Below are 15,628 nucleotides of genomic sequence, written 5' to 3'. Positions count from 1 at the left end.
AACCGTCGACTTGAATCTTAGACCTCACTTCGCTCGGCCAATAAAGTTTGAAATGTATATAATACTTTGTATAATTCTTCACAATAATAATTATACTCATGGCAAATGAAAAATTTGAGTTTTGTAAATTATGTTTGGTTGCGCAGATGTTGCCTGGACACGATGCGACTGGTAGACCTGTTGCTAGTGTTGCTGTTCGAGGGCAGGAAGGCGCTGGCAAGGGGCGGCGCCGGCAGCACTGTGGGGGCGGGGTGCGGAGGAGGCGTTGGGGGCGGTCAACTGCCCCCCAGGTTGCGACGCATGGACTCGGCCGGCGAGAAGTCGCATCGACAGCTGATTGACTGTATCCGTAGCAAGGACACTGATGCGCTTATAGAGGCTATTGATACTGGAGGTCAGTATGAGTACTATTGTACTTTACTACAAATCATAGTACTAAAGTACTCGAAAGTATTATTGGTAGATAGCGAACTTCCATGGGATGGCCGGCCACGTTTCCCACGTTATGAAAAATATATATATCCCCAGGTCCATATGCTCTGTGAGGCCTATGTCGCCTATATTAATGCATTCAACATTAATAATTATTTTCATTGTATTTGATAGCTACCCTTGGCTTACAAGTGTATTAATGTCGACCGAGACATTTATTTATAATTATAGTACTAGCTTACCCGGCGAACTTCGTCCCGCCAAAAAGTCAAGATTCAAGATTCGTTTTATTAACCATCAGGCTACAATTATAGCATTAGGCAATCATAATATATACATTTTAAAAGTAGGCTACACACAATTGAACAGAAAATCGATACCTGATAAAGCATATAACCAGATAAAAAAATAACCAAGGGAAATTATGTCAAATTCATACAGGTGAAGGTAAAACTACTATAGTATCATTATTGGCAGTTATTAAAGTACTTCAAGGAGAAACTGTAGATATTATTACCAGCAACCATGTTCTTGCAGGAGAGGGGGGTAGAACAGAAAGAAAATTTCTACAACGCTTTTGGTATAAGCGTTGCCCATAATAATACTGATGAAAATAAGGAATGTTATAAAGCAAATGTTTTATACGGTAGTATAGGTAATTTTCAATTTGATTATCTCAAAGACACTTTTTTGGGCTTGGGTATCCGTGCAGGTAGAGAATTTGCTACTGTTATTCTAGATGAAGTAGATAGCATATCTATATATTATCATAATATATAATATCATAAATATTACATTCAATTCAGGTATTCAGGTAGCCTATTCCTCAAGTGAGTAAAAGGCATTATTTTTCAGATAACTGTATGTAACTTTCTTAAATTTGTTTGGAGGCAGATTCCTGGTTTTTTTGAGGCAGTTTATTATACAATATACACTGTTGGAAAGTATGGCTTCTCATAGTTTTAGTGAGCCTTATTTGTGGTGCTACAATGGCCCATATAAATAAAACCAGAGCAAATGCTCATGAGCAAGAGCATGGAGCATAAGGATTTGCTCATGAGCAAAAGGTAGAAGCAAAAGCATTTGCTCATTTTTATATGAATAAGCTTTACCTTATACTCTTACCTTATGCTCCTGAACTCTGGAGCAAATGCTCACGTATTTTAAAAATTTTTCATCAGCTGATTCGCTTTTGTAGCCTTACTTTGCTTTTATAGCTCACGGAAGCGCTAAATATGCAAGAAGGGGGCATCGCTTGTGTTTGCGTCGTCTGCTCTGTTTTCTATTGAATAGAGTTTTAGGTTAGTTGAGTTTAGGATTTTGAAATAATAGCGTGAAAAAATGTAATCTCTATAATAATCTTCAGCTTATTCTTATAATATCAATAGCCTTCTTATAATCGTCTACACTCTCATCTTCTTAAAAATGCCTATTTCCTATTTTGTATTTTGTCTTTATATCAGGGCAATCTTTTGTATTTATTCTTTTGTAGGAATAATGGTGATATAATATATATATCAGTGTTGAATCTAAAAAGAGTTTTATAGTTCTTGGTTGTGATCGTATCTGGTATAGTTTCCTCTTACTCATACGACTTAGTTGAGCCATTTTACTATGAGCAAAAGGTGATAGCTGCTCTAGACTAGACTCACCTTTTTTGAAGCATTTGCTTCAAAATTTGAGCAAATGCTCTAGTTTATTCATACAATTTTGAGCAAAAGCTTTTACTTTTGAGCAAATGCTCAAACTATTTTTTTGATGTGCATGAGCAAAAGGTTTTGCTCACGTTTATTCAGAAAATGAAGCAAATGCTCCATATTTTAGAAGTATAAGCAAATGCTCAACTTTATTCATATGGCCCATTGTTTCTACTGTTCCTGGTATTATATGCATAGAAGTTTTCATGAATAGAAAATTTTTCTGAGTTTTCCTTGACGTAAATTAAATTGGAATAAATGAAGAGAGATGGAAGGGTTAGTATACCAAATTAGGAAAATGTGGCCTGCATGAATCTCGCTGTGTTAGTCCTAGGATAGCTCTAAGAGCCTTTTTTTGCCATAGGAACACTGTTTTAGCATGAACGGAATTACCCCATAGACGCACACCATAACTCAAATGTGAGTGGAAAAGCCCAAAATAGGTCAATATGAGTGTATCCAAATTCACGCAACCTCTCAGTTTTCTCAATAAATAGACTATTCGAGATAATTTTTTTGAAAGGTGCTCAATATGTGTGTCCCAGTTCAGCCTGTAGTCCATATAAAGTCCAAGAAGTTTGACCGGTTTAATCAGGCCATTACTCAGCTTGTCTTTGTCAAGTTTATTCTGTACTCTTTCTATCAATGGGTCTGTAGCAACAATAGTCGTGTCATCAGCATATAATACACTTAAATATGGAACATTATAGCTGAAGTCGTTTACGAAGACAAGAAACAGAAAAGGCCCCAAAACTGAGCCCTGTGGTACCCCCGCAGCTACATTCATAATCATCCTTAAAATCCAAATTGTCCAATGTATCTCATGTCACACTTAACTTTATTCTGGGAATCATTAAATCTATCTGCCAATCAATATTTTCATTTACGTCTCAATACGGACTTCCTATGTGCTTAGTCATGCAGCATTTATTATTCCGAAAAGATATTCTTCTCAATCAATTGGTAGTAATATTTATCAGTTAAATCAGTGTTTCAAAGATTAATTTAATGCGTTCATAGTTGTTGATTGTCAATAGATGGTCCGGGAAATTTGCGATAATCACACAGAATTCTATATTCTTTCCATCTTCCATTTTAGGATGAATATAAGATAAGCTAAATTTAAAAAAAGTAAACTATTCTGTAATTAATGAATGCAATATGAACAACTCTCTTTCGTGAGGTGAATAATTTTTTCCAACATTTTCCAGTTTCTCAATGATAGGGGAGGTGATAATTATTTGTGTCTGTCTTCTAAGCAATCATTATCTACAGTTGGTACCAATCAACTAAACTTCAACTCCAAAATACTGTACTAGTAGCTCTGTGAACAGTAAACCTCACGCAGTGTTCTCATCCACAAGTACCTGGTTGAAACTATAGACCTTATGGAAATACAGCAATAGACTGGCTTCTCCACACATCTGTCTAATCACTTGTCAGCTGATTTATGATGAATAATTCTATAGTCTGATTTTTACTCTTATATTGGCGTATGAAGGAGGCTCCTTTTTCCTCTTATATTATCCTTGAAATGTAAAATTTCCAAAAACCTTGTATATACGTCGACGCGCAATTAAAATAGGAACATACCTGTCAAATTTCCTGAAAATCTATTACCGCGTTTCGCCGTAAATACGCAACATATAAACATTTAAACATTAAGAGAAATGCCAAACCGTCGACTTGAATCTTAGACCTTACTTCGCTCGGTCAATTAATACCAGTACACAATTTATCACAGATTGACGTGATTATTACAGCTTAATTGTCCTAAATTGGTCTTAAATTGTCCAAATATTATGCAGGTTATGTCCATTTCAATTTATACAACAAATCATCAATCTGAATTTATGTTGAGATTTATTTTATTTATTTCATGATGAGTTGTAGCTAAATTGTGTTTTGTTTTTGCAGGCATTGAGGTGAACTTCATGGACGACGTTGGCCAGACTCTGCTCAACTGGGCGTCTGCTTTTGGAACTCAGGAAATGGTCGAGTTTTTGTGTGATCGAGGTGCCGACGTCAATAAAGGCAAGTTCCAAACACTTTCACATAAATAAATAAATAAATTTTTATTGTCATTAAGCAACATTGGCAATAGACAAAGTCAAAACTATACTAATATTATACAAGTCATAATCGCTTGGGATCTAACATATCCCAAACGTTTCAAATCTGTCGAATATCGAGTATCGAATCAGCGATTCTATTCCATTCATCCAAATTTAAAAATCTACTTTCTGAAAATAATTAAGGACTGAAAATGTTGTGAAGTAAACAACTACAAGACTCAATATATTTCGGACTGTGTTTAACCTTATCTAAATTTGGAGAGGAATAGCACAAGGTTACCTTATATATAAAGGCAAGTTGCTAACACTTTCACATATCCCAAACCATTCAAATCTGTCGAATATCGAGTATCGAATCAGACATTCTATTCTATTCATCCAAATTTAAAAATCTACTTTGTGGAAATAATTAAGGACTGAAAATGTTGTGAAGTAAACAACTACAAGACTCAATCTATTTCGGACTATGTGTAACCTTATCTAAACTTGGAGAGGAATAGCACAAGGTTACCTCATTTTTTTCTCTCCAAATCATTTGTATGATGTAGCCTACTTATTGTATGAATCAAGAATAAAAAGAGAACAGTCTCGATATGTATTGTGAAGTGAACAACTGGAAGACTTAACCTATTTCGGACTATGTGAAACCTTATCTAAATTTGGGTGTGGAATAGCACAAGGTTACCTTATATTTTCCTCCCTATCATTTTGATGATGAACTTATTGTATGAATCAATAAATAATAATGAGTAGAAATTTGAGCTCGGCCCTGGTAGGTTATGCGGATTGTGATTACTATCAATTATTGGTCTGTTTTTCATTCAACTTTGACTTCAGAGTCGACCTATATAATCTATGACAAATTTTGATTGAATGTTATATTTGATTATTACTTAGAATGTTATTAACATAACATTTTGAATATCTAAATTTGGGAGAGGAATAGCACAAGGCTACCTCACTTTTTCTCCCCCTAACATTCTGATGATGTACTCATTGTATGAATAAATAAAGAATGAAGAATAAATGGAGAATATTGATTGACATTAAATATCATTTTCAACTCTGAATTGTGTTATGTGTTATATTATTAGCTGTATGATCTTGACGTTGTCTGTGTTTAATGAATTTGATGGAGATAGAATTATATTTATTTATTTGTACTCACTTTATAAAATAGAATTATAGTACCCTTTAAAATTAATAAAATATTAACTAGTAGATACTAGTAGTTACATTACAATTTGTATTCTTGTTTTTTAATATTTTATTAATTTTAAAAGGGAATATAATTCTATTTTATAAATACATGAAAGTAGCCCAGAATTCATACATTAAAAATTTTAAAAATTTTGTACTCACTTGACTGACTGTGTGATTTAGGCCAGCGTTCGTCGTCGCTCCACTATGCCGCCTGCTTCGGCCGCCCGGCCATCGCCAAAGTGCTGTTGCGTCACGGCGCCAACCCGGATCTGCGTGACGAGGACGGAAAGACGCCGCTAGACAAGGCCAGGGAACGCGTCGACGAGGGCCATCGTGAAGTCGCTTCCATCCTGCAGTCTCCAGGTGAACTAGAACACTTTTACCTCCACCTACTGCTTAAGGCTGTGTATCTTTTCTATCTGTGTATCTATCCTCGTGTATCTTTTCGGATGCAACACGTTGCTTTTGAGAAGATACAAAAGAGCATCTGTTGCTTATTGAAAGATACATTAAAGCTCCTCGTGTATCTTTTCGGATGCAACACGTTGCTTTTGAGAAGATAAAAAAGAGCATCTGTTGCTTATGGAAAGATACGTTGAAGCTCCTCGTGTATCTTTTCGGATGCAACACGTTGCATTCGAGAAGATACAAAAGAGCATCTGTTGCTTATGGAAAGATGCATTTTCAAAAATGTTCCATGTTTCTGAACGGGTAGTATTGTAGTTTAGTGACCCTCCGCCAAAGCTACAGGATCGAGATTGCAGGATTTTAAGGCTGTGCAAAGGCTAAAAATGAACTTTCTACTGGTGATATTTTCCAAAGTTTTTCGATTTATATATCATCAAGCTATCAAAATGAAAAAGTTTTCTCAGGAAATCATTTTTTTCCGATCATTACTTTGTGTGATAGGAGCGCAGGACTTTTTGCAAAGCCGTGAATATTACCTCGCCAACCATACCTTGTCTGTTTACCGCTTCAAAGTCACCGAGGCAAAGCTACAGGACGCTTACTGTACTTTTATTCAATCTATACAATAGTAAAGCCTTTAAAACCTCAATGAAGACTAAAACGTAAGTTGAACGAAAAATAAACTAAAACTCGTAGCTTTCATCCTAGTCACCAGGTGAAATATATTGAGGTCCACGTTATAATGGTAGTATTTGATTAACATTGGTGTTGCTAACCTTGTCTGTCATTCGACAAAGCAGATAACGCTATCCTCTCTTAGCTCCGAAAGACAAATCGTTTTTTTAACAATGTAGAAATATAATTAACTAAATATTCAATCTCAGTTACCAATATTTATTATTTATTCATTGAAAAATGTATTTTCTTGATGCATTAAAAGACATTCTGTCCATAAGACGACTAGAATCTACACCAAACGTTACACTGCTCAAGGATAATAACTCGCACTGCTGTGTTTATAGAGATTGAGTAGGGCTACCAACTTCGTGCGACAAAACATAATTTTCCCTCATGAGAAATTAATTACCAGACACTTGAAATAGGGACTAGAGACTAAATCACTCTGTATAAGTTGATGTGTAGGATATGTCTTAATTCAATCTCGTCTCTTAAGTCGTTTAATATTGAAAATTGTTTTATTTATTGATTGATTTGGAAGGGGTGTTATTGAATGTTATATAATTCTTTTTAAGGAAAAAATGTTTTTATTTTAATCCGAGCAGTCGTATTTTGTTATATTTGACTACTCTTGGTGATGGATCCATTTCACCATGTGTATTATGTAGATAGTTGAAATTCTGTATTATATTGTGGAATGTATTTTTGCAGGCGAATGGATGATACCTGCTGACAAAGACAAGAAATGTGAGCAAATAGAACCGGAAGAGTCGTGGGAACCAAAGGGAGATCCAGAGATGGCTCCAGTTTACCTCAGGCGACTGCTGCCCGTATTCTGCAATACATTCCAATCGACAATGCTCGCTTCTGTCAGGTAAGCAAATTGTGTATATGTCGCACCTAGGCCGGAAAATGTGGACGTTCTGGGACATGGTAAATATTGTTCCATGCGGTAAAAAGTTCCGCGTCCAATGGGAACAATTTTGATAGTAAATGTTCCAAAATCTAGTTACCGGAAAATTATTCCTGCCTCGCACTTGGACCGCGGTGCCACAGATTGTACCACAATCGAAGAGCTGTCATTGGTCGATAAGATGGACCGTCAGCGCATGCGCTGATGGCTTGCTTGTCGACCATAGCAAAGTTACAGGATATTATAACCAGGTGTTATCGGATGGGCACGTTAATTTGTCGGTCCCGGCTGAAGTCGTAAGGCCCATTGACGGCTTAAATTATATATTCAGGCGGTGGGACCTTCCCGCAAGGGACTCCCCACCAACAAAAGCCATACGAATTTGCTATAACCAACAAAATGATGTTCGATAACCATTCGTTGAATGATTTTTTTCTTCTCAATAGAATGAAATCAAAACACTCATATATTGTCAAATTCTACAGTTTTATATATTCTATAGAATATTTGAGAGTAATGAAGTGGAAGTAAATAAATAAATGCACACTTATCTGGACGGTAAGTTTTGATACCAGCATGAATTGTGAAAATCCAATTACAGCTATGTTCGAGAAGAAAATACCTAATAAGAACCGTACGAATTTGAACCTGTGACCGTAAAGCAGTCTTTGTTCATTTACGCAGCTAGAAAACTACACACTTTGGTGGAAATAAATTTTCTAAGTGCGTGCCAATAGCTTCAACCAAAGATTTTGAAGTGGCGTTCCATGGGAACAAGAAGTAGTTTTACACCAGTCACGTGACATTGAACAATTTACCACTGCAACTAGAACAATTTACCGCGGTTCGTGTTCCCAGAACGAGCTCAATATGTGTTTGCCGGCTCGAGATGGCAGTTTCTAAGTTCGTCCACCAAGTCTAGAACTTGAAGCGTTGGAATTGCGAACGTTATTTTTCACCACACCACTAAAAAACGCCATAAAACATTAGTGGGAAGGGCAAAAATGATTTATTCAAACTAATGTAAAGTTCAAGACTTGCCATTTGAGAATTATTAAACACATCTATCACTTTTTGTCAATTTCTTCTTTGAGATGGCTTCCTCCTGAACGAATACACTCTTGAAATATGTGTTGACGATTCCTCATTGATCGCTACAACATCTGCGTTTCCTGGTCCCATGATCTGTCCACCTGCGATTTTCTGTTTGTGGAGCTATCTCAAATCAAACGTTTTCACAACTTGACCAATAACTGTGGTTCAATCATAACAGACAATTCAAAATGAAATTAACAAAATTCCAGCTGAAATGTTGCAGTAATCGTTCAGGAATCTCAACACAGATTTCAAGAGTGTATTCGTGCAGGAGGAAGCCATCTTGAAGAAGTAATTGTCAAAAAATGGTAGAAGTTAGTAATAATCCTCAAATGGAAGGCTTGAGCTTTAAATTAGTTTGAATAGAATCATTTTGCCCTTCCCATTAATGTTTTATGGCGTTTTTAAAAGTTCCCGTTATTCTGTGTCACTCTGTATTCTTGAGCGACTGAAACAAATGAGCCATTCAGCTCGTCAAGTTTCACGCCATCAAGTTTACGTTGCAGGCTGATACACAGTCAGCTACACCGTTACACACTAGTTAGGGATTAGTGAAAATGGGTTAGGGAGAAGCTAGTTAAAGTTTAGGGCCGGTTCCCGAACTCGGGATTAAGCCAAGTTCTATACTTTGAACAGCTGGAGTCAGAAAATTGGCTTTCCGAAACGGGGCGTAGTCGCAGTTATTTGATAATCCTTGTTTTATCATTTCTATAATTGGAAACTGTTTTCCTTGACGAAATTATACATTCCTAAATAATTCATAATAGCTGAAACTTTACACTATTTTTCTTTATTTCATTTTGTGTTAAATTCTCTAGTTTTTCGAAATTTATTTTGAACGTGGACTGCGACTACGCCCCGTTTTGGGAAGCCAATTTTCTGACTCCAGCTGTTTAAAGTATAGAACTTAGCTAAATCCCGAGCTATCCACCGTGTGGGGGTAAGTTTTTTCTTCCAAATGGCAATATGCTGTTATAAGACATTTTTTGATAATTTTAGAATTGAATTTAATATGATACTGTATCCACTGAACTTTCTGAAAGCAACAGGATCTTGACGAAGTGAAACTTTGATGTACTAAAGCTGCTTACATGGGTTGATTCTTGATTAATAGAGATCCTGATCCTGAATGTCACCATTGTAGTGCTCGATTAAATTATTGGGTCCGGATTCTGAGCTCGGGATTTAGCTAAGTTCTATACTTTAAAACGCAGGAGTCAGAAAATTGGCTTTCCGAAACGGGGTGTAGTCTCAGTAAAACGAATAACGATTTTTAAATTAAATTTCGAAAAACTAGAAAATTGAACACAAAATAAAATAAAGAGAAAATAATGTAAAGTTTCAGCTATTTTGAATTATTTAGGAATGTTTCATTTCGTCAAGGAAAAACGTTTTCAATTATAGAAATGAGAAAATAAAAACTGCGACTACTGTTATAAAAACTGCGACTACGCCCCGTTTTGGAAAGCTAATTTTCTGACTCCAGCTGTATAAAGTATAAAACTTAGCTAAATCTCGAGCTCGGAAACCGGCCTTAGTCTTTTTATTCACAAATAGTTAAGACGTTTGTGCAACTGAAAATTAATATTATTACAGAAACTGCGACTACGCCCCGTTTCAGAAAGTCAATAATTTTCTGACTCCAGCTGTTTAAAGTATAGAACTTAGCTAAATCCCGAGCTCGGAAACGGCCCTAAACTTCAACTAACTTCTCCCTAACCCATTCTCACTAATCCCTAACTAGTGTTAACCTTAACACCTATGAAGTGAATAATGCACTTACTGATAGCAGTGACGAAAAATTATGGATATGCAACACAGTGATTAATTTAATTCTATTTTTGACTTTTCCCTCTTTTTCTTCAGGAAAGCAAGTCTCAGCCTCATTAAGAAAATGGTGCACTACATTCAGCCATCAATACTAGTTGAGGAATGCACCTCAGAGCCGGCAGTTTTCAATCTAGGAACAACTCTTGTTGAAGTCATAGCTACAGTTCTAGACAATGAGGTGAGTCTCAACTAACCAATTTAATTTATCGATCTATTCATAAAATTTCACTTTCTCGATTAATTCTATCGAATTTCATCGGTGAAATAATGTTTATTTTACTTTTAAATTGGTCGGAATAATAATTCAGCTTGAAGCCACTACAAGAAGGTCTAGATCCTTTTTATTATAATATCTTGATTTATTAATTTATATTGATTTCTGTGTCAGCATGTGCCCATATTCCATTAGAGCCTATATTTGTTGAATAACAGATAACGCCGAATTTATAATAATATTTGTAATTCAAGTTGAATAATATATGTTCCTTTATCCTCTCGCTTCCATCTTCCATGTCCTGTTCAGTTTTTCTATTTTAACTTTTTTTTAAGTTGCATGGGTGAGTGCCACAGGCAAAGCCCAAATAGCATTCATTACAATATCGATGAATAATAATTCAGGAACTAAATTACAAGCTTGAAATATATTTTAAAATATTGATCCCCAACATTGGTCGTCAAGTCAATCTTAAACCAATAATATTTTTTCATGTTTTGTTCTGTACTGTACCTGTCTGTGATGAACAGACTCTAATCTATAATTATATATAAAAGCGAAATGACACTCACTCACTAGACTGACTGACTGACTGACTCACTCACTCACTCGCAGAACTAAAAATCTACCGGACCAAAAACATTCAAATTTGGTAGATATGTTCAGTTGGCCCTTTAGAGGCGCACTAAGAAATCTTTTGGCAATATTTTAACTCTAAGGGTGGTTTTTAAGGGTTTAAATTTCGTCTTTTAGCATGTATATTCTTCTTATTCTCTTAATTATAATTGAAAAATGTCCATACCATATGTTAATATAGAACTATAATCTAGAGAGAGTAACTCTTCGAAACAGTTGTTAACTGGTAACTAAATTAATAATTTTGTCAGGTTGGCATTAAGTTGAGTTGACTTTGTTAGGATGGCACCAAGTTGAAGACTGAAATGCATTTATCGCGGAAAAATTGATTGGGCACTGCTACTTCAATCAGAGCTATCCCTGGGAATATTATATTAGTAGCCGTCCGGCTCGCTTCGCTCGCCATATCCGTTTAGCCAGACGTTTAGTCTGGATCACCGACTGGATCGTCCTAACATATGATAAAAATGCTCAAATGAAAAATGCAGGCGAGCGAAGCGAGCCTGCTGATCTCATTCTTGGACAATCTAGTCGGGGGTCCAGGGGGCGGAGCCCCCTGGCTAGACGGATATGGCGAGCGAAGCGAGCCTGACGGCTAGTTTATAATATTTTTGAAATTAGGGAAATTGACTTCAAATCTATAAAATTCTGATACTCTACTCACATTTTGTGTTATCTCCTGCTCAACTTAAACGATCTCGATAAGTATCTAATAAAATTAACCAAAATCATGTGTCGTACATTTTTATTCTTCAATGTTTTTCTCTAACCCGGAAACATTTCTACTTAAACTGGACTAATTAAGCCTACGCATAGTATGTACTCGAGATCATGTACATGCTATCATAGAGAAACAATAGCTTAAGTAGATATCCCATGGTATAGGGCGTTTATTTTGCAACTCTTACTGTTATCTCAAGCCTATAGTCCACGTAGTTCTTTCCTGTGAAGCTTTATGACGCTGGTAGTCTCTCATATTGTGCCGTTCATACACTCCTTGATTTGAATTTATTTTGTTATATCTAGAAGTTCCGTAATAGTCATTCAATTCTTTATTCTTCATTGATTGATACAATAAGTACATCATCAAAATGATAGGGAGAGAAAAAAGAAGGTAACCTTGTGCTATTCCTTTCCGGTTACACATAGTCCGTAATAGCATAGAGAAAAAATAGCGTAAGTAGATATCTAATGGTATAGGGCGTTTATTTTGCAACTCTTACTGTTATCTCAAGCTGATAGTCCACGTAGTTCTTTCCTGTGAAGCTTTATGACGCTGGTAGTCTCTCATATTGTGCCGTTCATACCCGGTCAAAAACAGTAAAAAATAGACAATAATCGACAGTAATCGGTTTGAGATAAGAGTAAAAGTTGCGACATAAACGCCCTATACCATGGGATATCTACTTATGCTATTGTTTCTCTATGATAGTATGTACTCATGAGTTCTCATGACTTGACTAACTTTTATCGATAAAGTATGAAGTGAATTAAAATACTCTTTAATAGGCGGAGATAAAACTGATTTAAAATATGACTGATGTAAAACTGATGTTAAAGTATTACTGATGCAAGAGTTCATTGTTATAAATTATAATTGATTTCTTGAAACATATTACAAGAAGAATTTAATCTTTGCAATTACAGAGCCAATAATTAAATAACCCCAACTCATTTTCCTTATCCATTCTCTGTTCAAGTGGAACTGGCCATGCTCACTCTTATCCCTTCAACCAACCTGGATCCTGTAAATATTGGATGTACTTTATATTTTTTATCTTGATAATTGAAGGGGTTGGCTAATTATCTCGTTCTTGCAGATAACTTACAGCTGGCCGGCTATACCTTCCAGACTGAGCTTAGAACATAAGAGCTATTGGCTCTCTAAAGCTGGACGCAACATCGTCTCACGATGTGAAAATTCAGACAAGTTTATTATCTGTAGAGCGGTAATTTTTTGAACTGTGTTATGATGGTTGACTTCACAATAACCGTGTGTGAAAATAACCTAGAAATAATCATGGGAAAACTCCCATCTCCCAGTCTACAGCACGGTAACAGTCTTGTTGCAATGTTTATTTTTGAAAAATACCGCATATCAACATTCAACTCTTTTACTATGCAAAATGCAGTCCACACATTTTTGTTGTAAAAAGGAATGTTTTCTCATTGACTGAATAGAATTTGAAATGCAACTTTCAAATGCTTTGAAAAATTCAACAGTTTGTAAATGAATGTTTATTTTTGAAAAATACCGCATATCAACATTCAACTCTTTTACTATGCAAAATGCAGTCCACACATTTTTGTTGTAAAAAGGAATGTTTTAGAATTTGAAATGCAACTTTCAAATGCTCCGAAAAATTCAAGAGTTTGTAGATGAATAGGAAATCAATACTGGTGATGAAATTTGTGTCGCATTTACTTTTTTGATTTCTTGGCATTTGTCTAATAATGTTCTTGCATCAATGTAGACTAAGAATGATTAATGAATTTTGTTCACTCATTGAAATCACTTCAATACTTTCTTTATCTATTTCTACATCAAGGGCCGGTTTTCGAGCACGGGATTTAGCTAGGTTCTAGACTTTAAACAGCTGGAATCAGAAAATTGGCTTTCCGAAACGGCGCGTAGTCGCAGTAAAACGACTTGAGATTTTTAAATTAAATTTCGAAAAACTAGAAAATTGAACACGAAATAAAATGAAGAGAGAATAGTGTAAAGTTTCAGCTAGTTTGAATTTTTGAACTCTCTATTCGTACATTTTAAATATGTCAAATTTTGCAGCCCTCTTTGATTGGATGATACTTTGTGTCGTTTAGACCAAATTGTCATATTTTTTAATTTTGAACTCTATTCGTACATTTTAAATACGTCAAATTTTGCAGCTCTCTCTAATTGGATGATACTTTTTGTCGTTTAGACCAAATTGTCATATTTTATTATCGATTAATCTCGTAAAATAGCACTTCTGAATTTAATAGTTATTCGTTTCATCTTCATGAATGATGAATTTTCTATTTGGAAAATGGGCACATGGGAGCTTTCCCTTCTCAGAGATTTGTTTAATTTTATTGAACCGACCATTTTATTTTCAACATTCTTAACATTTAATAAAAATTACTTTTAATGCACTTTTGCTTGTAGAAATTCCATTACAATAATCGATCCATATCTTATTTCAATATATATTTATAATAATATACTGAATCGACAGTTATTATTATATTTGCAACCATATAATTTGTAAATGGGAAACAATAATCTTATCCATGTAATAGAGTTGTACATGTTGTAAATATTTCAAGCATCAAAACATGTATGTATGTTAAAGGTTTGCATATTGAGACTTCAAACCAGACTTGAACGTTATTTTTTTTCCATTTGAAGCCAATAATATCATAGAGAAACGATAGCATAAGTAGATATCTCATGGTATAGGGCGTTTATGTCGCATCTTTTACTGTTATCCAAGGCCGATAGTTCACGTAGTTCTTTCCCATGCAGCTGTGTGACACTGGTAGTCTCTCAAATTGTGCCGTTCATACACTCTCACCCCAACAAAACAGTAAAAATAGACATTAATCGACAGTAATCGGCTTGAGATAACAGTAAAAGTTGCGACATAAATGCTCTATACCATGGGATATCTATTCACGCTATTGTTTCTCTATGATAATATACTTATTTATACATATTACATTGATCAATATCCAATGATCATGTTCAATACAATTTAATGCGGATTATCAATAATGTACATACAGTATTATTAATTTTTTAAGCTGCACCAAGTTTTATCATAATTGTAAATTTGTATTTTGCTAAAGAAAAATATTTTATATGAATAACCTATTTCTCCACTAGATAATTTGAGACAATGAGTCTGTAACTCCCACATGTAATATACTATTTATTCAATATTCTACATAATAAATTATGTATAATGAAAATAGCATTTCGTATGTGTAATTGAAACTACATTATCTGTCTGTGAGTACGGGAATAGAAATTCAGTTTTCTGAGTTAGTTAAAGCATACTTCCGCTCTCAGATAAGTTTTTTTATAAATATATGAATAGCTAAATATTAAATTAATTCACACTTATTGTTGATTTTCAATGAAATAACATTGAAAGTCTATTCCACTGTATCTACCAATTCCCTTTGCAACATACCCTCATTACTCTGTTACTACTGTATATTATTTGTTGAAGTATCCAAAATAGTTATTTGTGCAACTAGTGCGCAAAGTGACAGTTTGCTGCACCGAAAGAAACGTTTACGCCCGAGCCGTAGGCGAGGGCGGAATGGTTTCTTGAGTGCAGCAGAGGAACTTTGCGCACGTATTTCACATTAAGTTTTTCCTACAGTTACCATTGAATATGAAAAGTGGGTAATTATGGGTAATTATTGCCTGAAATGCATCAAATGTTTTTCTGTGTAA

At 35.0% G+C, this 15,628-nt stretch overlaps 1 protein-coding gene across 1 annotated transcript in view; it reads left to right on the top strand.

The window, feature by feature from the left end:
* Positions 1 to 15,628, top strand: part of LOC111059631 (E3 ubiquitin-protein ligase HECTD1-like) — a 160,680-nt gene that overhangs the window by 26,602 nt on the left and 118,450 nt on the right. Inside the window, 5 exon segments of the mRNA XM_039429229.1 lie at positions 147 to 394; positions 4,047 to 4,163; positions 5,588 to 5,770; positions 7,205 to 7,367; positions 10,368 to 10,509. Coding sequence (XP_039285163.1) covers positions 147 to 394; positions 4,047 to 4,163; positions 5,588 to 5,770; positions 7,205 to 7,367; positions 10,368 to 10,509 — 853 coding nt within the window.

This window comes from Nilaparvata lugens, chromosome 5, assembly GCF_014356525.2.
Source record: "Nilaparvata lugens isolate BPH chromosome 5, ASM1435652v1, whole genome shotgun sequence".
NCBI classification, from domain to species: domain Eukaryota; kingdom Metazoa; phylum Arthropoda; class Insecta; order Hemiptera; family Delphacidae; genus Nilaparvata; species Nilaparvata lugens.
The sequence above is the reverse complement of the archived record's forward strand: the minus strand, read 5'-3'. Positions and strand labels throughout refer to the sequence as shown.